General features: G+C 44.0%; 1 protein-coding gene and 1 long non-coding RNA gene across 3 annotated transcripts; one reads left to right on the top strand and one right to left on the bottom strand.

Annotated features, from left to right (window-relative positions):
• Positions 1–1,087: 1,087 nt before the first annotated feature.
• Positions 1,088–18,945, bottom strand: cspg5b (chondroitin sulfate proteoglycan 5b). Of its 2 annotated transcripts, none has more exons than XM_050035641.1 (6): positions 17,764–18,945; positions 11,185–11,950; positions 9,874–10,062; positions 9,172–9,334; positions 3,976–4,140; positions 1,088–1,926 (listed from the first exon to the last, which is right to left on the bottom strand). In XM_050035641.1, the coding sequence occupies exons 1-6, from the start codon at positions 17,843–17,845 to the stop codon at positions 1,240–1,242; spliced, it is 2,052 nt and encodes a 683-aa protein (XP_049891598.1). In that variant the 5' UTR covers positions 17,846–18,945; the 3' UTR covers positions 1,088–1,239. The 2 variants fall into 2 exon arrangements, with proteins under 2 accessions (XP_049891598.1, XP_049891599.1); XM_050035642.1 differs by having other exon boundaries at positions 9,256–9,334.
• Positions 18,946–24,487: 5,542 nt separating this feature from the next.
• Positions 24,488–25,802, top strand: LOC126384083 (uncharacterized). The gene is made up of 3 exons (XR_007569229.1): positions 24,488–25,373; positions 25,458–25,572; positions 25,690–25,802. It is a non-coding gene; the product is annotated as an uncharacterized LOC126384083 (long non-coding RNA).
• The last annotated feature ends 558 nt before the right edge of the window (positions 25,803–26,360 follow it).

Genomic DNA, 26,360 nt, shown 5'->3' with positions numbered 1-26,360 from the left:
TTCAAAACTGGTGGAGAGTCACTGATTCTGGGGAAAGATTGTTAATACATGAACTCATTACCAAAACAAAAACACCTCACCTGTCAGTACTCCTTCGAAAGCCCCCTGTCCTGCATGAGCACGAATGCCACCTGTTGCTGAATGGATGCAAAAGCATTGTTTGGCTCATCCAAGCCACTTTGTTTGTTTCTCATATACAGAGCCAAGTCTGTGGAGGTATGTGTTGGATTTGACAAAAAGTGTCTTGAATTAGAAGCCCTGACTGCACCTTTAAATGTGAGTCTTATGCACAGACACATGCACAGAATTGACACTCTGTATTTCACACTGTAGACAGACCAAAACAGACCATTAGGAGAGGTCACAGAATTAGCGAGGGGGCTAAAATGTGATTTTACCCTTGTTATTTACTGCTTTTATTGATAATTTCACAGATTAATGTTCCTGGAGCACTGGTGTCTGTTGTGTCCACAAGGGGGCAGCAGAGTCCCTCTTTTTTTATTCTTTTTTTTTTTTTTTTTTTTTTTTAAACTTGTAGCTTGGCAACACTAAAGGAAAATCCTCTGTCTCTTCTCTGAGCCTTGCTGTTTCCTCTCCTTTTTTGTGTGCTCTGTTCCTCATAGCTCTGTCCATCTTTAGAACACAATACTACACGCTTTGTTGTATCGTCTATTTATTGAGGATTAGAAACATGAAAAACATACCAAAAAGCCTGTGAAAACATGAAATAATCGTTGACACCAAATAGCAAAAGATTTATATAAACACTTGATAACACGAAGGCTAATGTAGTAAACCTCTATGACACCTTAATGAACAATATCCTCAGCTGTCGCTGATGTTGGCACCATGCTAGAAGAGCATATTCACATGTAGTGGTTCATTTTGTGCTTGTGTGAGCAGTAACCTGAGCTTTGGGAGGTTGTTATTTACATAAAGGTGTGAAAGTTTGGCTGCAGCATAACTATGCAGTGTTGTTTGTGTGGTGCATCCACATCTGAGTTTGAGAGAGTGTGCAGAGTTGTCCCAGTTCTAGTTTTCTGGCTCCGTGGACCACGACCAGGTGATGTGCTCCTCCTCTGGGTATAAATGTGGAGGCAGGGTGCAAAGACAGATGATAATCTATGAGTCACTAATAAAAAAAGTTAGAGCCATGATGGACATATCGCTGGAGAGATTAGATTATGACAGATGTTTGTGCGTGTGAATGTTTGGATGTTAGGCTGGGCGGAGGCCAGGTCATGAGAGTGGTGGCAGGGATCGGGTGCTGACCGGGCTGTACTTCGCCTTGGATGGTGATGGAGGAGGCTGGGTGAGGTGAGGGGAGGAGGGGGATGGACGCATGTGTCCACTGTGGTACTCTCTCCTACTCCCTGAGTGCTCTGAGCCGGGAGCTTGTGACCGACCTCTGGGCCTGCGTAACTGAGGCGGGGTGGTGGAGGAGGTGGGCATGCATTTGTACCGGGAGGGAGAGTGATGAGATGACGGATGGCAGGTGGGAGAAGAATAGCAACCAGGTGCAGAGTGACGACTGGGTGATGGGTGGCGACCGGGTGAGGGGTGACGACCGGGTGAGGGGTGACGACCGGGTGAGGGGTGACGGCCAGGTGAGGAGTGCCTCAAGGACAAGGGTTCACGGTTACTGGATGGGTGTTCCTTGGTGTGTCTGGGTGATTTGGGTGATTTAGGCACCTTAGGTGACTTGGGTGTCTTGGGTGTCCTAGGTGTCTTGGGTGATTTAGGCATGGGGTGAGAGGAGGTGTAAGAGTTGGCGCTGTGAGTGGGATGGGCTTGGCTGGGAGAGGCGGAGTCTCCATTGTTGGCAACCTTGTAGAGGAAGACGTCATACTGAAGGGGCGAGCTGGTCTCTGGGTGGCGCTTGGCTTCTTTGGGGAGGAGGACCTCCAGGCCAATAGTGACTCCATCCTGATGTGGGAATATGGTGAGTGGAGAGGGATGCAACAATGTAGGAAAAGTCACAGAGGCAAAAATAAGGACAGATATGGATGAATTATGAGACAAAAACTCCCCGGGCACAGACACATCATCTTAAATCTGCGACAACTGATTTCTCAGCCACTTGGGGGCAGTGGAAACAAGTTGTGAACACAACACTGACATGTTATCACCTTTAACGTAATACAAAAGCAGGCGCCCATTTACACATCCAGCAGATATGGAGCAACATTAGCATTCGTTCAGAGTTGTGTTTGTGGCCTTTTGATGAGTGTAAGCCCAACATTCACTCTCCTGGTAGCTGTATTTATTGGTCAGCACTAAATTAAAATACAGTTTTCCCTCACTGTTTTTCACAGCAGCAAGACTGGGGCTTTAAAGGGACAGTTCACCCTCAAATCTAAAACGCAAATCTTTTGTCTTACTGGTAGGACTATTTAGCAATCTAGATTGTTTTGGTGTGAGTTGCAGAGTGTTGGAGATATCAACTGTAGAGATGTCTGCCAGCTCTCAAATATAATGAAACTCAATGGCACACGGCTCGACATTTGAAAAGCTTAACAGCAGCGTCTCTCTCCAGAAATCATGACCCAGTTACTCAACATAATCCACGACCTTGTTGTGAGCAGTTTCATGCAGGACGTATTTTTTTTCTACTGAACTACACCCACCAACCGTATCACCATGTAGGAGGAAGTGTGCATCTACTCATCAACAAGAGGCTTGTGCTCATGACATCACTGTGGAGTTTTTTAAATGCATTTTTTGGCGTCTGGAGCACCACAAACCGAGTGAGAAGGCAGACATCTCTACAGCTGATATCTGTAATACTTGGCACCTCACACCAAAACAATCTGGATTAGTAAATAGCACTATAGGTGAGAGGAAACACATGTATCATTGATTTGGGGGTGAACTGTCACTTTAATACCAGCCTGTAGTTTTAATCTTCTGAGAGGGAGGAAGTTATATTTCAAGCTCCTGCGGTAGCTTCCATTAACTCTGGAGAGCTGTCCTTGGTGCTGAACGGGCTCACGGCAGCCATTGTTTGTGTGGTGTAATCTGTGAGCAGCCTACTGTAGCACAAAAGCAGGGTCAGCCGTGCATTCACTCATTATTAGCAGGGGAGCGGTTGGGCAGTAGTTAGCTTCATCATGAGCAGACATGCAGAGAGAGCGAGAAAGAAGAGAGAGGGAAAGTAGAGCTAATAGCAACACACAGGGACAAGCTGGATAAAATTAAAAAGATTTATTCCAACAACTGTGAACTATAATCCTCCATGTATACCCAAAAAAGTACAAAAGAACCTCAAGTACATTAAAGTATTATAAATCACATTGAAAACCAAGACACAGCGTGTGTTATATATGTATATAGATTCAAATATCAACTCCAAGCAGTTACTTTGACCTCATGTAATCTAGAGGTATCCACTTATTAGCAATGTCAAACATGAATATTTCGCAAATACAGATTCACTTGATTTCCACTTACTTCTTTTGCAAATATTACGTTTTTCAGACACTTTTCTTCGATAACACCAATGCATGCGGGCAGAGAGAGACAGTAAGGCGGGGCAGGCAGAGGCGAGGGGAGGGTTTGGGGGGCAACGGGAGAGGAGACAATGAGGGAGAGAGAGTTCATTGGCCGAAGACCAAGGCAGGGCATCAGTAGAGAGGAAAGTCAGTCATTAGTTGGTCCAAGCCAGTGATTTTAGTCCAGCGTAAGAGGCGATAGAGAAAAGAAAGGAGGCGCGGCACCACTATGTGATCAGCATTGGCATGGCAGCCTTGTAAACAGGACTATTGTGCTTCTCAAGTTGTATCCGTAAATTCATGTTGTGCTTACTTTTGACATTAGGCCCGATTGGACTGTTTACAATACACAGTATGTACTTTGCACCACTCTATAACAATTTACTGTAGTGTAGTGTGCGCGTTAAATATTTTGGTCTGATTCTCCAGCAGCACACTTTGACAGATGGTGATATTATACCAGGTTGTTCTGGAGCGTGTTTACCTCGGCGTTCTCCTCTGTGTTGTTAGGGGTGTGGCCCTGGTCGTGGACGACAGAGGTTGGACGGTTGTTCTCGTGTTTGGGGGAATGAGAGTTGAGGATGTTCATTGACCCCTCTTCCTTGGCTTGTGGGGACTTTGCAGGGTCCTCCTGCTTCTGGGGATCATCCTGTGGAGAGAGTTTGTTACTCTTTACACATGCCTCGCACTGATACATATAAACACACGTTTATATAGACACACAGGGGTCACAGGTAAGTCAATGTTTTGCAACCTGAGGCTCTGTCTACACATATAGATCATTTTGTAAATAGATATTTTCCTGTATGTTTTGGCCTCTCATCCACACACAAACAGAGATTTAGGTCATGAAAACTGCACCGGGGCGGGACTAACATTATTATCAAGCTGCTGTTAAGCATTTTGAAGCTGTGTCCCAGAACCAGTGAGGAGTAATAACAACAATGGCGACTGCCGTAGACAAGATAGACGCTGTTGTCTAGGCTGTTCTAAATCGGCATGTCTTCTCAATGTCGCCCGACATCGTTGCTGTTTTTACTTCGCTCTGCTCCACTCTTAAAACCCTGGCAAAACAAGTATGTTGGCATGGCTACACATCACCATAGACTTAAAATGACGTCGGATTCAGATGGATACATGCGTCTCTGGTGATTGGTCAGGGAATATTAAATCCCCCTCCCCCATGAAAATTGGTTAGAGTGCAATGTCAGACTGAAGACAGAAACACAGTGTAATTATTTGACATTACTGTCTGAATATCACCCTCACAGGTAAGCTCCTGGTTAAAAGACGAAAAGACGAAGTTTCATGGCTACCTCATGTGTACTGGAGAACACACATGGGACATTTCTCAGCACTTGACTGGCTAAAACTGTTTGAATTAACTAAATATCTCAATTAAAAACATACAATTCAGTAAAAAGAAAATCCCAGGAAGCACTTCCTCATGTCATGATCATTCCTGAGTTTATACAGGTCACTCTATGGACTGACACTGCACCTGCACGCATAGACTTTTATCTAATCAACCAATCATGCCTCAGTGTTTAAAAGAGAATCCCAATCGGACCTTTGACATTTAAAAAACTGCATTGCAGACCACGTGTCTGCAGGGGCTTTTTAGCCTCTAGACCTGACATTTAGAGCATCCGGAAATCACAGATACTCATCTATAACCATCGCATAGAAATGCCAGCAGAGCTCTGAGTGCTGTGGCGTATATTAGAAAAGCAAGTCACAATGTGTTCACTTCATTTAGCCCAGCCAGGTGTGGCTAATGGACTGGAAATTAATATACGATTTTGTGATCCATCAGTGTGTGCTTTTGGTTGCAGAGTGTTAAATGCAGTAAATTCATGCAATTATCAAAGGGCGTAGGTTTTGTTTCATATGAAATGGGTGGTTAAGGGTCTTCTGCCAGAGAATTTTAAGCATAAAACACTTCATTTCTTGAATTCTGCTGAATTTCTATGCAACAATTTGTGACTTTTTGCATCAATTTATGGTGAAAATGTCTTAAATTTTGTTAAAATACAAGTTGTCTGCTACTTTAATGTCCCAATCTACACCTGTGACACAAACAGTCAGAGAGCTGTGTTTGACAACAAAACTATTGTGCACGTCTCAATGTGTCAGTTTGCAAATGACCCAGCTATCGATTGATTGGCATGTCACAGACATCTGAAGGTCATACGCACAGCAGGCAGTAAGTAGGGCACCATCGATTGGTCACACTGGCTACTACTGGACAAAACACGCTAATCACCCTTTCACACCAGGGACAACAAGCTCAAAAGCGTAAAGTCACAGAGCAAAATGTCTTTGTTCTGTTGATCTCATAGACTTGATGTGCTATTATGGTTAAGCTCTGTTTATCGACGAGATTTCTCATTGTTTATTTAGATTAAGAGTTTAACCATGCATCAGTAACCCTAGAGTATAAACTGTGTTGGCTTAATAACCCAGAAGGCGAGTATGATTGATGAATACCTAACAGGGGCACACACACAAATCTGCCTGCAAACACAAAACCCCACAAACACACAGAAACATGGATAGAAATTAACACATCCATGCGTACGGAGTCATATCCACAGACACACATGCTGCTACAGAATGCAGCTCACTTCATAGCAGCACTACATGCATGACCTTTGGAAGAGGACTGGGTAGAGACGGGAAAACCTGCACAGGGACCCTAAAATGGCTGTCTGAGCTTTGTAAGCACAAGAGCAAAGCCAGCAGTTAAAACAAAATGGAGGCTCAGCTTCCTCACAGAACTTCTCGGGAAGCTGCGCAGGCAAGAAAGGCAGCAAATGAGGGAACCTGCTATTTAATCACACAGCTGTCAATACATAACACCTCTGAACAACTAGTTGCAGGAATCCTTGCAGGGAGGTGATTAATTATTTCAGCCTATAGTGTACGTGGAATGCAGCTGATAACAAGAGTTTGTGAGGTTTGCGTTGAAGAGAGAGGCGAACTCTGGCGTCTAGCGGTTGCACAGTGGGTAGGTTTCAAAGCAAAGCCAGGGAGGGAAATTGCTGTAGGACAATGTGGACGTTTCCGCTCTGCTTACCTGGAAGTGATTATAAGGGTTTCTGGGTTTATATTCCCAGGTATAGCTGCTTGTTGATTGCCTCTGAGGGGATTGGTGAGTGTAAAAAGCATTAAACACACACATACTGTACATTTCAAATTGTAGCCCAGTGAGAGGTTACTTGCTTTAACAGGGCACTAAGGTGAGTTAGATGTGTGCATAACTCTACGAGCTCAAAGGGGACCTATTGTGCCTGTCCTTGTTCTCTGTCATATATTATGTTACAGTGTTGGATGATAATATTAAACAAAAGTTTCCAATAATGAGCATATGTAAAAGTAATCTCTGTGCCTCAGGCGTCAGGCCGTTCTGAATACTCTTCACTCTCTACTTTCGAGACAAGCTGACGTCAGCTCCATAGAATGGAAAAATAATGGCTGTAGCTATGGTGACATCACCCATTTGTTTGCGGACTCCCGTTCTGAAGTCTTGAGTTGTTTTTTTATAGAGCCAGAAGTGAACATATTTAGACGAGAGGGTGGATCTGACTGACAGCCCAAGGGCACTATCAAAAGAGAGCCTGTCTAAGCAACATTGCCCTTAATTTTGCGTAACTTTAAGCCCTAATAACATTTAAGTTATAGATTAATTCAACCTCCCATATAGTTGTCATTAAAAGGGAAAGTAGCTAGAGGGACTAAGGCCCTGATCACACAGAAAGCATTTTAGCAGCTGGAGGTGCCTTTTTGTATAATGAGAATTAAGCTTTTTGCTCATAGTTTTTGCGTTGCGATGCACCTCGTGTTTCTGCGCTCTAAGTGCCTGGTGTTTTTGCCAGAGCGCTCTGAACTCCTCAAGCTGAAAAAACTTCAACTCAGAGCATAAATGCACTAGCCTGGTTCCAGACCATAGACCCCGCCCACTCAACTGAGTAGGCTTGCATCTCTGGTCTGGCATACTGCAATGAATTTGCGATTTATCTCGTCCAAATGATGGACGGACCAATGAACGCCGGGGGTGGGGACGGGTCTAGCGACTAGCCAATCAGTGCCACGCTGATGTCAAGCTGTACGCCGGTGGGTAACTGGTGAGAATAGCAACAATGGCGACCGCTACAGATCCTACAGACCACATTAACGATGCTATCGAGGTATTTCACCACTACTCGCGTTAATGGAGGACCAAATTAAGGAAGCTGCTAAACTGGATTTAACGACAGCTGGGCGTGCACGACGACGGAGACATTTTAAACGGGCAATGGTCCCTTGTTTTTGGCACCCCCGAGGCATGGATACTAATGACGTCAGATTCTGGGTGAGTCGTTGATCTCTACTGATTGGTTAGGGAAAAATCAAATTCCCTCCCCCTTGTAAATCGCCTTCAATGGAGGCGATGTCAGACTGAAGGTTCTGGGAGCTTCAGTCTGACACTCAGGCTATAAATGCACCCAACGTCATTTCAGCCTTTTTCCCATTGTCCAGTCAGATGATTTGAGAGGTGGGCCATCTGTGGTGGTCACGACAACAAGTTTACAATTGGTCTAAAACGGAGGAAAAACTGGTGGTAGCAGTTGCTGGATACCCAAAACTATATGGCACGATGATAGAAGGTTGTTAGACTGCCCCCTGGAAACGGCTATCATCGAGGTGAAGCTCCTGGACCAAGTGGTGGTACTCCCCATGATCCACCCTCTTTTTTAGGGTCTCATGTACCCACACAGATCTCCGTTTCCCTGTGCCCGGCAACCTATTTGCTGACAGCCTCTCACCCTCAACCAGAGCTACAGCAAGTACCCTCTGCCAGAACATTTAAGTAACTTGGTACTTGGTAGCAGGCCGTGAACATGTTTATTTCTGCTGTTAAGTTTTGCCATTTTAAATTAGTGGTCTACGGGGATTGACCTGTTTCTGGAGCCAGCCTCAAGTAGCCACTCAAGGAACTGCAGCTTTTGGCACATCCTCGTTGGCTTCATTTTTCAAGTTGCTGCTTGGTGTTTAAAATCATGTACACTGCTACATGTAGCTTCATGCTAACATCAGGGAAACAGATAATCTTGGTTAATTTCTCCCTTTTTTTTGGACCGTATTCCTGCTGGGACATGTCTGGTTGTATTGGCAATTTTTCATGGTAGAAAAATTGCAGTCCTAATCTTGGCTACAATGTCGGTGCAGAGACGCCGAGACGTGGGAGACCCACAAAACGCTGACCAGTCAGAGCTGATTGGGCTTTTTTGGGAGGTAAAGTGGCCATTAAAGTGAATATTAAAACGTGTTAACATGTTCTGGTAGAAACTCGCAAGTATGAACCTGACAACAAGCACAATAGGTCCCCTTTAAGTTAGTAGTCTGTTGTTAGTACTGTGAATGGGAGCAGTTAGGTGGCCATGCGCGGAGACAGAAAAACAGAGAATCCCAGACAGATACAAAAATCAAATCACTAAGCTGGCAGAGAAAACATAGGAGAGGACATTGTGAACAAAGAGGAGAACAGATGGTTACAACAGAAGACAGACAAACAAGGAGACAAAAAGATGCAGATGCAGATGATTGGACTGAAGAGTTAGATGGAAATGATGAATACAAAGAAGATGAATGGAAGGAGAGAAAAGGGAGCATAAACATGAGGAGAGTTGGGGCGTACCTGACAGATAATGTTGTCATAGTATGCCAGGTTGTGAGTGTGAGCTTGGGGAGCGGGCGGAGGGGTGTCGCACAGTTTCCTTACGTTTGGCTGCGAGCCGTCGGCTGTTGTGGAAACGGAGAGGCCGTCCGTCTGTGGCTCGCTGCTCTGTGGGCGGTACTTACTGCAGGAGGGCAAAGAGAACGATTTGTGTCATAAATATTTGCAGTTAATGTGGAAGGTTTGTTTTTAAAATTGTGTGCATATGTATCTCTCCAGGTCCATATTTACATTGCTCTGCACAGTGTGAAACTGGGGTTAAAATTTACACACATACATCATACACAAAAATATATCATCACAGTCTAAGAATATAAATAATTCAGTGCATGCCAAAGAGAATTTGATCCGCTCTAAAGTCTACATTGCGGCTGGTGACTGTAAAATCTAATTGATAGATGGATTTTACTCACTGTACCCTGGTTGTCGACACTTGACTTTATCTCCATCTAACTGCATTCTCACCTCTCTCCTTCTCTGCTGCACCTACGCTCTCTGCATCATTTGATTTCAACATTCTTTCTCAGTTGTTAGGTTGTAAAGTCTTCCAGGAACAACACTGACTGACACATACACAGTCACAGCTGCCTCTCTCAGCAACCATCACATAGTCTAAGTCACAGCACATATTTTTTTACATTCTCACCTCTCTGTCACACACACCTGCGTTTGCGAAGGCGCTTGTTTTCATTCTTGAGGTGGTGCAGCCTCTTGGCAAAGAATACGATAATCATGAAGAGGAGGATGAGCACCAGGGAGGCCACGCCCACCACCACGCACATCACCTGGAACTCTGTGACCGCCCAATCGCAGCGCGTGCCTTTGTTCCAGATGTAGTCCTGCACGTTGCACCTGGATGCAAAGCGACACAAAAGGTAGAACTATTTGGCCTTTTTGATCAGTGTAACACTTTGTGGGTCAGAAAAACAGCGTAAAGTAACATTCCTCTCTCCTGACCTGCTGTATAAAAAGTCAAGAGGTTAAATATGAGTGTGTACCCTCTGCACTAGCATGTTTACAATATTTATAGCCACAGCATGTAAGCCACAGTAAAGAGTGTAAAATGGTACTCAGAGTTGATGACATGGTGTCCCGAGGTCTGTCCGGCAAAGCAGGGATTCGGCCTGCAGCCTAGCCCTTAATGAGATCAAAGGATCAGGATACGTGCGTGCATGTGTCAGCGTGTGTCTATCGTTTCCATATTCCGGCCTTTCTCTGTGCAATTGCATGCAAGTGTTTCAAGTGTGCCCGCGTGAGTGAGTGTGTGTACACGTGTGTGCGCTGTTACTCAGCAGGTACGACTAGAGGAGCAACAGTTTACCTCTGAGCTTACACTGAGTCTGCTGGATGGGACAGATGGTGCTTTCAAGGCGTGGTGGTGTATGTGCGCGGGCGTGTGCGTCTGTGAATGTGTGTGTATGTGCGCGAGGAGTGCGTGTGTTTATTTCTCAGTGTATCCTTCCCTGACCTTACTGTGTCGTCCTTATACTTTCTGTGTGTACATACCGTGTGTGTCTGCATCAGCTGTCACCAGCCTATACGTGCACAAACACACTCTGTACCCCCCGGCTCCAAAACTGAGCTAATCCTCTGGCGACCCTGCTGTGATCTTGATGAACCCTCATGACATATTAAGCCAACCTTCTATCTATGTGCGTGTTTTCAGTGTCTGTACGCTTGTCTGAAGTGTCCTAAATCTTTTCTTTTGTGTTGGAGAGGGAACATATTGGAAATCATCCCAAGATAATTAAAAACGGGAATGGTTTTAGCGCCCAACAACCCCTCCATACAGCCCTGCTGCCGCTCACACACTGTAGAGTTTTCCCTCTATAAAGTCAGCTTTTAAATGCTACAAAAAAACTCAATCATTAGTAAACATGGTGAAAAATTGAGGCAACTGTGCAATCCTCTTTTTAATTAACTCAAGACAACAAACCAGCTCGTGTAATTAACAGATTTTTGTGTATTTCTCACCTGCAGAAGGCTCCCATTCCTGCTACCACGGTGCACACTCCTCCATTGAAGCAGAAATTGGGTTCAATGTCACACTCAGACACACACGTCCCAGGACCAGAGCGCACAAAGCCCAGCCTGCAGCCGTCGGTCCCCATGGCACCACCTAAGCCTAACTCTTTACCCTTGTCCGACCCTGGCATAGGAGGAGCTGGCAAGGAGGGCCCGCTTTCCATTTTAGGCCTCGTGTTTTCGGGAACAGCAGGAGAGCCAGCCAGGAGCGGATTCTCATCCTCCATGTCAGGTGGAGGTGAGGGGGTGGGCTCAGGTTCTGGGGTCGAATCTAATGCCGAGAGGTCGTCATCAGGGGACAGGTAGTCGTAAAAGTCAGAAAGCGTCCATGCAGTAGGGTCCCCCGCTTTTTGCTTCTGGGGTTGTGGGGCTTTGGCCCATCCAACAGCGACATCAGAGGGCACAACATCCGGTGCAGGGCTGTGGAACTCCACGGTGATGACATCATCGGACATGGGATTTCCAGGCTGGTCTGGACCTGCCCCTCCGGCAGTGAGCTCCTCCCCAGCAGGTGGGTCCTCATCTACGACGTCTAGGTGGGCGTGTTTACGAGAATGGTGACGTTTGGTGGAGCTGAGTGGGAGTTTAGCCCCGAGCCCAATCAGGTGGTCCCTCTCTGCAGAGTCATCACTGAGCACCATCCTGCTGTTCAAGGCCTCCTTGTTGACAGATGATTGGTTGTGGTGATGATGGTGCCTGGCCAGTGAATGCCTTCCTGTTGGTTGGACACAGAAAGGCATTAAAGAGGTAATCCAGAGTTTCAGTTCCATAAAGTTGAGAGACTCACAAGAGTTAAATTAAACAAAGAACTGTCAAAACACTTGATGCTACGCTTCCCATAATTCAACTCAACTGTGTCTTTTCATCAGACCCTATCTGCCTGGTTAACACCCATGTCTTTACAGATATAGTTCAACATTTTGGGAAATGATTTCACTCTCATATCTGTCGGTTCAGTATAAATCCGCCTGTTAGCTTATTTTAGCATTACAATGGGAAACACTGGGAAACAGCTGATCTGACTTTGTCCAAAATGAATACCAGCATCTCTGAAGCTCATCTCATTGGTGCAAAAATTGATTCCAATTGGCATGCAATTGCAGGGGGTATGAGGGTGGTGGAGGTGTCTGTGTCTGACTATTTCTTGGCCAGGACCAGTAACTTCATGTAGTCTTCTTGTCAACATAAGGTTGCTAGGCAAACAGTGGCGCCTCAAGGAAGTTACCGTGCTTTACAAAGGATGGCGGATGGATGATGGTCAGTTTACGGCTCATTTTGAGATGAGTCTGGGACAGTTTGACAATCTGCTGTCAATTGTTGGACCTAATTACGGTTGGTAAAATGTTGAGGCAACAATTTGTTCATATATGTCTTGAAGCTTGCCTACAGCGACGATGAAAGTGAGCTAACGTTAGCTTCAAACCATGTACACTGCTACTTGTAATTTCCACCACAGAAGTTTCAATTCACCTGTATGGACAATGGGAAAATGATGTCATAATGATGTCAGGCGCTTTTTCAGCTCTGAGTTAAAGTTATTTCAACTCGTGGCATTCACAGGATGTTCCTGCAAAAATGCGAGGCACACAGAGCGGAAAAATGCAAGGTGCTCAGCAACGCCAAAGCAGCGAGTTAAAAGCTTGGTTTGTAGTGCATAGTATGTAATTTTGGAAACATCATAAGTAAAAGTTCCGCATAATTCATCATAAAAGCACAACATGTCATTTTCTTACTGTAGTTTTGTGCAGATCAAACAAACAAGATGTGATGTGTTAAATAGTGAGCTTCAGAGGTGCTGGTAGGTGGTAGGTTATGTTACCTGTGGACTTCCTCTTTCTTCTTTATGCTAAGCTAGGCTGACTGGCTGTCGTTAGTTGGCTGCAGATACATATTTAAGAGACATATGACAGTCATATCGATCGTCTCATTTAACTTGTGATAAGAAAGCTTATTTCCCAAACCAGCGTATTACAGTAAAAGAAATGGTAGTAAAGCTGGCGGAAATAACCCCGATGACATCACCAGGGTTTGTGAAAATCTTCCAGAACCACTGATGACATCATACAGGCTGAGTATTACAGTAGTGCCAATTCAATTAGGATTAGTATCATTTAGTATTATTAGTATTACAAGACAGGTAAACTGACTTAGATGTGTAAAGTCGATTGATTCCCCCTTTAAAATAACCTTATAGTCGGTTATTTTCTGTGATCTTATCTAGATGTAGACGACAAAATGAGAAACAAAGGCTTATACACACACACACACACACACACACACACACACACACACACACATATAAGATCCTTTTTTGGTGCTAATCCCAAAGTACTGACTGTGTTTTGTTTGATAAAGATTGTGGCCCAAGGATGAAGCATAAATAACTTAAATGGATCCCTACAGTATACGGTAGAGATGCCTTGAGGCTGTGCAGGCTAGCTTTCTAAGAGAATATTGTTATGTCACAATATCCTTCACCGCATATTCAGCTGAATTTGACAAACACAATACAATAAAAATATACAATATGCACCAAATGTGTTCTCATCAGAAAGGGCATTTGTGGAAAAGTGCCGCTCAGCAAAAAGCCCATTGTGGTTCACGCTTGAGAGCTAAGTGATTAATTGTCAAAGAAATCAGAACAAGAGCTGAAGACTGCCGTGTAATCAGACTGTAACGATGTAGGATTAGGCACATTGAGTGACTGACTAATGTGCTCTGGTGACCGAGACTGGGTGAGGATTAGATTGGGATTTAGAGCAATAGGTTAGAGGCTGACTGGTCAGGCACTTCTCCCGCTCCTGACAACCAGCAGAGAAAGATGCACACACAAAGAGGCAGAGCGGCGGACAGAGAAATTAAAAGGGAGAGGACAGAGAGGTACAGACAGATGGGAATTATAAAACCTTTTAACATGCAGCAGGCCACCGACGGGCCAGTCATTACAAACTCAGGCTGTGCAGCCAGACAATTCAAACCAGCAGAACTCTTTTAAATTCAAGAGGAGATCCCAAAGTTTCCAAAAACACCATGGTGCAGCCCTAAAAACATGAAATCTTGGGTTTGCATATTTACCCCAGCATAATCATCATCATTAGACGTCTCTTCCTCTCCAAAACAAATTGACCAGGTGATTATACACTAAAGAAAACCTACTTGTTGTATAATATTCTATTTCTGCATATATATGTCCCCTAATCCTACAGAGGAAAGAAAAGAAAGAAAGATGGATGATCGTGCTGTTGCACAGTTTTGGATATATTATGTTCCCACAGTTGACTGAATTTCAAGAAGCCAATTCTTCACACTTTTCCACTGGCCTGGTACATCTGCGCAAACGGCCAAACTCCACCAAATACTTGGCTGGATGGCTCCTCTCCCACTGCCACCCTGAAATCACTGTGTCCAATGAGATCACTGCTCTCAGTGTCTGGCACTTCATTCAGAGCTAATACTAAAACCATCTGAACGTGCCTCGAGTCACGAAGACTAGTGGTGGCTGAGGAACCATGAGATTCACCTCACACACACACACACACACACACACACATACGCTGCAGTTGCCATGGTGAGATGTAAAGAGGTGCCATGTTGAAAGGAGGAGTGGAGCGAGGGAGTTGCAGTGGAAACAGAGAATCCAGTGTTTGCGCTTTCTCTCTCTTGTTTTTCAATCAATCAGCCAGCCAGGCAGTGAGCGTTACATGCCAACTCCATCTCTGGGAAAACCGAGGTGGAATGAACCCGAATGCTTCACAGTTTGTCAAAGAGATAGACATGCCTCACCAGTTAAAACTGATTACAGCTGATTCAAATTTCATTTAAAGGTTCAATCTGCCAATTTGTTCCCCGTCGAGCTGCAGCATCCTGTTAGCAGCTGGCAGTCTTATAGCGATTACACGAGCAAAAGGGAACATGAAGAGATTACGAGGGCAAACTGAATGCACGAGCCTCTGCTTGGCAATTTCCTTCTTAGAAATGGTGTGATCTGTGTCCTTTAAGTGCTGCTCAGCACTTCACCTCTGGCATCACGCTGAGCATGTCACCATGGTAACAAGTTTCACCTGAGGTCACTGTGATTGGCTAGGGTGCAGCTTCCCAGCAGCCTTTTCGTCTTACCAGCAGGACAGGACACAGTGGGAATCACGGGCAGGTATCCTGCAGGCTTTTGTTGGATAGAGACACAACTAGTCCCACTTTGTGACTGCGCCATTCACACACCGCTCATACTACAACCACCTGATTCACCATCAGCACTTGGGTGTGGATCCCAGTTATCCACAGAGCCCAACTTCAGTAATGTTAAACCAGCTGATGATTGGTCGACCAATATTCACCTTCTTCCTCCCGTTCTGTGTGCGTGCGTGTGAATAAAAAGGAGTCAGGGAGTTGCTGATGATCTGATCTGTTGTGACATATCATGGGCTTTCTGGGACTACAGGGCAGATGGACCTCACAGTATGCACTCACTCAGACACACACACTCACATAGCAGAGCACCCAAGAGTCTGGATTTGATCCACATAGCTTTACATGGCTATCAAGGGCAATCTGTGTTTCTGCATGTTTGTGTTTATGTGTGGATTTATTTATTGGTTTTGCATACAGCTTAAATTATTAGTTGGGTAATCAATAGGATGATTAAAAGCTGATTAATCTGCAACCATTTTAATAAGGGATTAACTGTTTCAGTCATTGTTGAGCAAAATTGCCAAAGTTCTACTGATTCTGACTTCACAATTGTGAGAATGCTACTTTTTTCCTTCACTTTGGGCTTTACAAAAATGATGATGAGCATTGTTTCCCTTTTTTCTGACATTTTATAGGCAAACATAAATTGATTAATCTTGAAAATCAATTTGAGTCTTCATAGGAACATTGAAGGAATATTAAGCAGTGGTGTAGTGGAAGGTATTTGCAGGTATACAGGGTATACCACTTGCAGTATACCACCCAAGAAGCTGTGAGTATACCCACTCCGCCCTTGGTAACCTACCCATCTATCTAATAGTACATCCACCTCATCAACTATCACCGCATCACTGTTATTAAGGCTCTATATTCCACTGACTGTGGTTTTCCTTTTTATTTGGTTGTTCTATAGGCTTACAGTTTAATGATAATAGCTTTTTTACAGCCCATTTCAAGGGACCCAAGGACGCTTTCCACAAATGAAGGCCACACATCATGGGTCATGGGGGACAAACTCATCTTCTTCTTACACCTCTCTCAAAGATATGAATGAAGATTCACCTACACATTACTTCTAATGAATCACATATGTCCACAGCCACGTGGTCTCTGGGGTTTAAAGCATGACAGACAGGACGCCTGGCGTGTATTTACCGGTCAATATGTCACTGTGTTAACGCCTGGTTACACATTGAGGGCGCGAGATGTGGCGTGGCGGGGAGGAGGGGTACAGTTGCAGCGCGCGCCCACGTGAACCCCGGCGACCCTCTGCGTGCACGAGCCACCCTGTTGCTGGGCAGCGGCAGCAGCGCCCGTTTCTACATTTCTGAGATTTGCCACATTTCCACTATTCTTAGCGCGCGCGCGCGCACGTGTATGCCAGACAGATAGAGCAGAGAGATTTTGAGATTTTGGTTCCCACACTGCCTGCCTCCGAGTCTCAAGGGATGGACAGACAGTAAAATGAGAAGGCGAAGGGGGGTGGGAGGTGTAGCGGGCCCGGTTGTCTCGGGCTTCCCCTGCATGTCTGGAGGAATTCAATCCTTTCAGCGCCGTGAATGGGCCTCCTGTAGCCTGGCCACGGTGCACCTAATCCCGCCTTTGTCTGGGCCACGCACCGCCGCGGCGAGTCCCAGCTGCAGCACCGAACTGTCAAACGTCTCTGTCTCTCTCTCTGATCACCTCCAGGCCTGTCTGTCTTCTTTATACAGATGTTCCCCACTCGAGCTTATAACATTTGGAACAAGCCAGTCACCTTTGTTTTAAATAGGCTGCTCACAGGAGAGACAGTTTTCCCCCTCAGAATCTGAATTAACATGAGAATGGCTGGACCGTGGACACAGCAAGTGGTTCAAGTGTCTTTAACAAAGCAGTTCTCAGCATGACAGAACATATGCTGGCAGAAAATATCACATCACACTGTTGGATTTCTCAGCACAGCCTATAAGGATAGATAGAGTCTTGTAAATGCAATTGAAATGCAATTAACATGATTATTGCCAAAATACAATGGCTCATCGGCGCATTTAAGATATCAGAGTCCACACAAACCAGAATTTAAAACCAGCCTATCAATACCCGGCGTGTTACTATCAAAAGGCCCAAAGACTATCACTGCTGCTGATAAAAAGATGATTGGATACTATTAACATCAATGCCCAAATCTTAAATGGCAGTTGCATCCTCATGCCGCATACGTGGACAATTGTCATTTTCCATATGGTATGCCAATGCAGGTGTAATTTGATTCACGCACGTGCGCGTTTGCTTGCACAAACACACGCACACATACACACCACACACGCACAGGGTGGGACTCCGGTAGTGCAGCGGACTTACCGTGAGCAGCCAGGGGGATGATGACCATTGAGATGGTCAGTAGCACCTGCCAGGTGCCCAAACGACGGTCACCGCGCGCCATACCGCTGGCTATCTCTTTGAAACACTGATGCAAACTGTGATCCCGTTCCTCGTTATGCCGGTCAGATTGTGGGGCTGCACGATAATCCTCACAGCGGATCCTCCAAAGTTCAGATGTTGCCGGTTTTCGCCATGTCGCCGTTAACCTCCCCAACGTTTGGCCTCGCTCACAGCTGCTGTGTGTGTGTATGTGTGCGTGTTAATCTCTGAACCGTTTAACGGCTCGGGTTCGGTTCCATCGTACCGAGCGGCTGCCCTCTCCTCCACACCTTTAGCGCGCGCGTCAGCGCTTTGGGGTCCGTCGGAAGCACCAGCAGGAGCACCGCGAGGAGCTGGAGTAGTACTGCGCGCGACCGGCGGAGGGTCTGCAGACGAGATTTTAATGAGCCGGGTTTGCCGCTGCCTGCCTGTATGGATGCGATCCGTTAAGCCTTTCCCTTTGGCTGCGAAGGCGATGAGAGGCAATGCACGGCACGGCTCGGCGCAGAACGGCACGGCACGTCGTGCGCGCACAGTGCGTTTGGGTGTCAAAGTGCCAACACACACACACACACACACACACACACGAGATGCTCGCCAGTGTCCAGCCTGCTGTAGCTGATGAAGAATGGAGCTGAGTGGAGGATTTAAGCAGCGTCTGCTGTCACTAGAAGTCAATATGCTCCATTTTACACGACAGTTAATGTGTGTGAACATCATGTGCAAGAGGCTCTCTTTCTCTCTGGGTGGCGTTTATGTGTCAGGGGGCTGTTTGGGTGCATATTGGCCAGCAGAGAGAAGTGTGTTTGTGTGCGTGCGTGCGTGCGTGCGTGTGTGTGTGCACGCTAATCCTCTTACTGTTGTATTGTGATATATGCTCTAGACAATGGCATCTGCTGCTTTTAGACCCCACCACCATCACCGCCACCACCACCTCCACCTCCAACACACACACACACACACACACACACACACACACCCCCGGAACCCCCCTTTCCACATTTTCCCTCTCCCCTTCCCACTAAACACCCTGACACACATCACTTTTCACCCTACCTTTGCTTCCTTTGCCTTTACAATCTTTCCTCCCATCCTAAATGCCACAATAGAATTGCTTCCAAATGCATTTATGTAATCACTGCTCTGTGACACTAATCCATTTTCCTGTTTCTCTGTCTCCTGCACTGTTACAAACAGCAAACAAAACGGCCTGTGGAGGGCTGACTACCCACTCCCCTAAATGGGATTAAGTCAGATACATTATATGAAATAATTAAGACCAAATGCTTTGTTCCTGGTGAAAAAAGCATTTTCACTTATTACTCAGTGAATCAGGATCCAAGCCACTATTTTATGCAGCAACCCGCTGTTCCCTATCAATCATCTTCCAAAAAAAACCCCTACCCATACCTCAAATCCCCACTCTCAGCGACGGAAGAGTGGGATTTTGTACGAGAAGGACCCAGCAGACTGAGAGAGGCAGAGATAGAGAAAGGGACAGCCACAAGAGGGGAAGAGAGGGAGAGATAGGGTGTGTGTGATGGGATTCAGAGGATGGACAGACACGGGTGAGCGTTGGAGAGAGGGAGCTGGAGAGTGGTGGAGATGGAGAAACAGAAAAATGTTCACTGATGCACTGCCAAACAGAGCAGAACGAAATTGCTTCTGCACCCGCCTACCCCCCATACACACACACACACACACACACATACACATATCTGCCTTTAAAGACACACACATACACGCACATCCTATCTTTCACCTCTCATCCTCCCATAGTGATTGAATTAATTGCAGTATGTGCCTTTTTTACAGGCTGGATAGGTTAGTTTTCAGACTATGGGGACGAAACAGACGTGTTCTCTTGTGCAGAATGAACAGATGGATCTTACTGAGAACCAGAATGGAAGAATAGCACACCTTAGTCGACGCCAAGCTCTGTGCGTGCATGTGTTTGCGCATGTTGTGCTTAGGCCACGGCAGTTTTTCCATCCTGTTCCTGGGTTGAACAGTGAGGGGTGGACAGGATGTCCAAATCCCCTCTAGTGCATTCCCTCTGTGTGTCAGGGAATGTGTGTCCAATGTTGCAGCATACTCTCTGGGGAGAAGAAAAGGCTGCTCATTAAGCTATACCTACATCCATAAGGCCTACAATATGTATGTCTAGGAAGAGTATGGTCAGGAATCTCATCTCTTCAATATGCAGTGTACCCCAGCGTTTATCACATTCTGAATTTCGTCTCTGGGCCTCAATGAAGGCCTCTAAATATATATTTCCATGGAAAAATGCATCATTTCTTAGTAAAAATAAGACACAATGTGCTCAAGTCATGATTAAACCTCGAAGACTGGTTGCCAGACTCTTAATGGAGGAAATAAAAAAGGAAAGACTAGGACAGCACGCTAATGTAACTGCTTAATATTGCCACATGGACGTTCTGGGAAAGATGCCCTTCTTTAACGTGTATTCTGGCAATTTCACAAACAACATACACAGCTGGGGTTAATTATAGGTGACCACAACCAGCACAACAAGTACATCCCAGCAGGGGGAGCCACAGCCTTTCCAGGCACAGAGTCTCATGATGTAAGCTGTAAAATGACAAGTTGCATTTACTTCATAGGGAACAGGCAAATGGAAACTCCTCATTCATCTCATTGGGGATGAGAGTAATAAGGGAGTGTATCCACAGTGTTGGTGAAGCTATTAAAAGCATAAAGTTGCGAGCTACCAATTACTTCACACTGGAAGACACTGAACTACAGCACAGCTACCCTATAGTTCAAACTAAATGAAAAAATGTGATATGATTATAACAAAATATAATTCAAAAGGAAGTCACACGCCAGCAAAACATGCCAATCAATTGCAAAATAGTGCCCACTTGTTCACAGGTTAGACATAAAGGGAAAAAATAAAGAAATAAAATACCCCACTGGTGATGAAAGTGCAAAGAATGGCAGCTTTGCTTTTCTACGTCTATCCCTGAGACACCTGCCTTCAGAAACTAGAGTTCGGAGGGGGGGTAGGGGAGAGTGGGGTGATAGGAAGTTGAGCCACCCCTTGTTTCTAGGCAACCATAGACAAAATTGATCATGTGACCACATTTTTTTTCAAGAGTCATCCATTTTATTTACTCACCCTGTGATGAGGAGAGGCGCATGGAATAAGTAGTAGGCACATTTAAGTAAAAAACAAAAAACCTCCTTTGCTATTCAAAGTTTTTTTTATGTCCAAATATCTCACACATGTGTTAGTGCTTATGACGTTACAGCATGAGGCTTTACTGTTAGCACGATGTTAGGTCTAAACTGCTGGGTGATACAAGTTTGTTAAAATGGTGGGGGTGGGGTAATTTTAGCCAAAAGGCCTGAGGGAAGCTGAGCCACTGACCCACTTATGAGTATTTTTTACTGTAATTCTACATTGCATTCTTACTTTTTTATCCCCAAAGTGATTAAACATTTTGAATTTTAGACCAAAAACAATCATGCCTCACTTCTATAAATGGAAGACAGACATCAATCAACTCCTCTTGTGGATTTGGACCTAGCAGTAGGAAAATTATAGAATGGTTTACACAGCGAAAAGTTGTGGATGGTACCAATGGAACCGTTCTGTACCGTCCCCACTTTTGGTCCCCCCTCTGTTGGTTGGGGTACCTAGCACACAGATCTGGTACTAAAAGGTGGAGCTGTGAACACTGCAGTCTGTTGATTGGTCAGTAGAGGACGGTCACTCTGCTCAGGGCTGAGTTGTGGCTGGTTTTGAGGCTCATGTAACTACTGTTCATACCGTGTTTTATGAGTAGACTGTAAATGAAAGGATGTTTTGATGCCTCTTGTAGCAGCTGGAGTCAGAGAAAAACTTAATTCACTGGGCCGACTGCCGGCAGCTTTTAAGGTGGAACGTTAACTTGTAATGTTACTCAGTGTATGAGATGACGACGTGAATCCATCAACACACTTTAAATATTCTATATGAAAACTCTGACCATCACTTTAGTTTTTATATGACATACACTTTTAGTAATGAGTGGATCTTCAACCGTTTGACCGGGTTTTGTGAATGCCATATATTCCAATCCTTACTTGGAGAAAAAAAAAGCGTTGCAGAGCGTTGTTCCTGTGGGCTCCAGCAACACCAAACCCCTGAGCTTGCCTAAAGGGACTAAATGCACAAACCTGCTATATCTAAATATCTCATTGAGAAATACTTCAGCCTGTTTTATTTTGTTCTGAAAATTTTGGCGTGTAACTCCGTTCTGTGGACGATAAACGGGGCGCAGACTTCCCTCTGTGTCACATGTGACAAACTGTACACAACAGTGGCGATATCAGTAACTTGGCATGGCAGATTTAATTAGATTTTAAAAACTTACTCTTTGATGCAGAAAATTAAAAGTTGAAACAAAATCCTGTAGCTGAAAAAAGGCCTTGGGTCTTTAGTATTGTCATGCATGCAGAAATACAGTTTTGCTTTCTTTTCTTTCTTTATTTTGGGCAAATTTCTAAATGAAACATGTAGAATTCAATGACTTTTAGGAAGCCAACACTGCGCATAAATGGTGTAACTGTGACGATTTTTAAATAAAACAAGCCTTTTAAACCTGCTTGCAGACCTTTGGGTTCAGACTATATTTAAAATGAATACAAAATACGACCATTTCAAGTTGTAAGCCCCTCCCCTAAGGCAAAATAAAAAACACAAGTCCTTCCCCAATGCTTAAATCGAAAAATTAAAATTATTTGACATGCCGCCCCCATTTTGCACCTCCCCCCTTATCAATAAGCCTCTTACCTGGACTTTCAATGGGACCATGCCAGTGGCGTAAGGAAATTATGACGGGCCCTAGTGCACGCTATCGTGCACATTGTCTTGACACAAACAGAGACTTGACACTGGACAACATCAATATACATATTACCCAGAAATCATCACTGCATATCTGACAAAAAATCAAATAAAGTAAGAAATTAATCATTTAATTGAACAGTTTTTATGGTATATTTATAGATTTTATAGCTTTGATAGAAAAAGCATATAATTTTGTTTTAGATAGCTACTGACTACTCTGAATCACTTGCAAAGGCCTGCTCTTTCTGCGGGCCCCTCCACCCCAGGGGCCCCTGCACTGTTTAAATTTACGCCCTGGACCTTGCTTCTGTCCTTATTTTTATCTCCCACGACTATAAATCAACCAGAAGTTTATTCACAGCGTCAGATGGGTAGTGTCAGTCTACTGGATAGATAAAGAAAATAAACTCAAGGTGCTTTAATCGAGAGATCAGTGTTGCCACTAACTGTTGTGTCTAACAGTTGGGAATCTCATCTGAGATTCTGATCTGAGAGCTGACCAAAGAATATGCAACAGACACACTTTGTGTCATTTGCTGTATAGTGAAATGCACAGTGAAGTTAAAACTTTGCAGTGCAACAGTGATAAAAGACCGGCGACTTGAGACATGACTTGATTTTACAAATACAGCATCATGAACAAAATAACTTGATGGAGGGGATATTTTGCTCTTGAATGAGTAGGCCTATAAGTGAAACTGAAAGTCACTGCATGTCAGTGTTTTTCCACTATGGCAGTAATTATATTCTGTCAGCTTACAGCACTGTAGACCTACTACAAATATGGCTTCAAACATATCAAAATAAATATGTACATTGTACAGAACAAATGTATAATGTTTTATGTTAAAATCCTGTACACTTTCAGATATGCTCATAACATTACAGGATAACAAGAGCTACTCATTCTTCAGACTTTTACTTTCAACTTTCTGCTGTCTGAATAGCTGCACTGAGAGGAAACACAGCACATCCTCTCAATGTGAATCTGTGGGAGGGGCGGAAACATGTTCAACTGAGGCTGAACCCTGACATTGGATCTAAACATCCAGCTGACGCCAGACTGCTGTGAAGAGAGAAGATATGGGGGATTCGTAAATCATTTTACCTTCAGCTATTGGTGATATTGTTCTGTATGAATACTGTAGGTTTCTGAGTGATACAGGGACAAAGAGTTTCTAAACACCACAAATGGGAGGGATGCCAATAAACAACTTATCTTCATATAACGGTGCTTATGATATCCTACACAGCCCAAGAGCAACGTTACTTGCTTATCATTAAGTTACAGAAGTTAGGTTTAGATCGGTAAAGTATTGGGGTTAGGTTTCAGAAAAGAAAAGTGGTGATAACGTATCTGAAATAACTCAGAGTTCAAGTAAAGTTCACTCAAAGTTCAAACAGGTTTTTTCTAGGGGAAAGTCTCATATGACCCATCAACCACCTCAGATATCGATATTGAAAACGGGGATTACTTCCTCTCTGCTATCTCGTTGTATTTTAGAAGTAAAACTGTGCAAACAACTTTATGTTGTGAACATTTAGTGTATGTACTCTTTACTTTTCCACAGTGTTGTCTGCACTCAGACCACATAGTTCACACCCAGCAGCATCTTCTTTAGTTTCACTTTCACTCTCATGAGGACATGTACTAACAGTGAAGGTTTAATACAAGAGGATAAAAAACACAAGGAGGAGGACTCTNCAAAATGACGACAACTGTATCATTGTCCAAATATTTATGGACCTGACTGTAGTTCACACCCAGCAGCATCTTCTTTAGTTTCGCTTTCACTCTCATGAGGACATGTACTAACAGTGAAGGTTTAATACAAGAGGATAAAAAACACAAGGAGGAGGACTCTGTGCTGCAACCGAGAAAATGGGAGGAGGAGGGAAATACCTCAGGATCAAGGTTACACACAGACAGAGCTCACTGGCAGCAGGGCCGGCCCTAGACTTTTGGAGGCCAAAAGCAGATTTGGTTTGGGGGCTTCTTTAAACATTTTCCCCTCCTTATTTCAGATGCAATTTATTTATTTTATATGTTATTTTAGTGGTTAACTTGAGTTGCCATCATGTTCACATTCATATGGCACAAAGTGTCTCGTACTTCAGCGGCATTTGATATCTGACATGGTTGTTGAAGACTGTGATTAAAAGCTTCAAAGGGCTCTGTATGCACACAGTATGTTTTGGGACAATGTTTCAAATACTTAACAATAATTTGTGCTAAATTATGACTGTTTTCTGAGTGTTTTCCCTTTTTTAGACTAGTCTCAATAAAAATTTTTGTTAAGTCGACAGAGAAATTAGTCGCCATGAACGTCCTTAGGATATACATGAAACTACAGAAGAGACCTTCTGTTTTTATGCACAAAAAATATTTCATTCTATCTTATTCCATTCCCTTTTCTATCAACATTTGAATTTGTGCATTTTCATTTAAAAAAATAAACAACATTTCAGATAAAAAAGCTGAGCATAGACTTTATATAAACATGGATTCCGTGTCTCCACATACTCCCACTGTATAAAATTGAAGCCAAAATATCCCAGAAATGATCGCTGCCATTTTGCACTGGTGACATCATTTGGAACCAGAGACTGTGCAGTAGCGATTGATTGTTACCACACTGATTGGCACAAACAGCTGTCAATCTTGATGCCACGCCCCCTTTTATGGCATCGAGTAAGTACAACCAAACTTATCAGAAAAATATCATGGCATAAATCAAATGATATAGTGATGCTGACTGTTGCTCACTCTTTCTAGGTTGTCTTTCAAACTTCTAACCTTAGCCACTGGTTCAGTGTCAGCGATATTTTTTGGAGTGGCAGGGCCAGTGACAGTGGGAGTGGTGACAGGAATTGCCTTGTACGCCATCCTGGTAAGTGATTCAACAATCTCACCAAAAGAAGGTTGTTTTGTCTGAAAAATTAATAAATTGCACTATGTAATTATTACAAGTTTCAAGTATCAGTAATTGTTTGTTTTTTGTTTGTAGACAAGTGAAGACAAACCACAGGCACCCGCCCCACAGATGGAGACAAATTAATGACTCTAAAATGAACTGCAAAAGCATCAGTTGAATCATGACTGCAATAAAAACGATGGCAGACAAACTATGGTTTTGAAGTACATTTTTGTGGGTGAAGATTTTTCATGATTTAGCACTGTGTGAGGTAAAGAGCAAGATGTTTAAATCCTGACTTTAATAACGTAGCATTACTCAACCTGAAAGCCTGAAACCTTTGATTTAGTTTGAGCTCTTTAACCATTAAATGGTCTTCTCTAGTTGCTGGGCACCTTTTATTCATTAATGTTCTGGTTCAAACATGATTCAGCCTGATTGAGCCATCTCTTGCTTTCAGCTGAGTTCTGAATATTTGGGCCAAAAAATCTGCAGGGTGCACTCTTAGCAAGCAGCCTGTGCATTATGTTGTCTAGTTTCAGAGGGCATACTAAACAGCAATGTAAATACATACCCCTTAAACCAGTGTGATGACTTTGTGACTGAATACTTTAGGTAGTATAGGTTAGTTTAATGAATTGAATGATATCTTACTATATAATGACGAAAACTCTGTGTCTGTGTGTGTGTGTGTGTGTGTGTGTGTGTGTGTGTGTGTGTGTGTGTGTGTGTGTGTGTGTGTGTGTGTGTGTGTTCCACGTTTT

This window comes from Epinephelus moara, chromosome 22 (assembly GCF_006386435.1).
Source record: "Epinephelus moara isolate mb chromosome 22, YSFRI_EMoa_1.0, whole genome shotgun sequence".
Lineage (NCBI taxonomy): Eukaryota > Metazoa > Chordata > Actinopteri > Perciformes > Serranidae > Epinephelus > Epinephelus moara.
The sequence above is the reverse complement of the archived record's forward strand: the minus strand, read 5'-3'. Positions and strand labels throughout refer to the sequence as shown.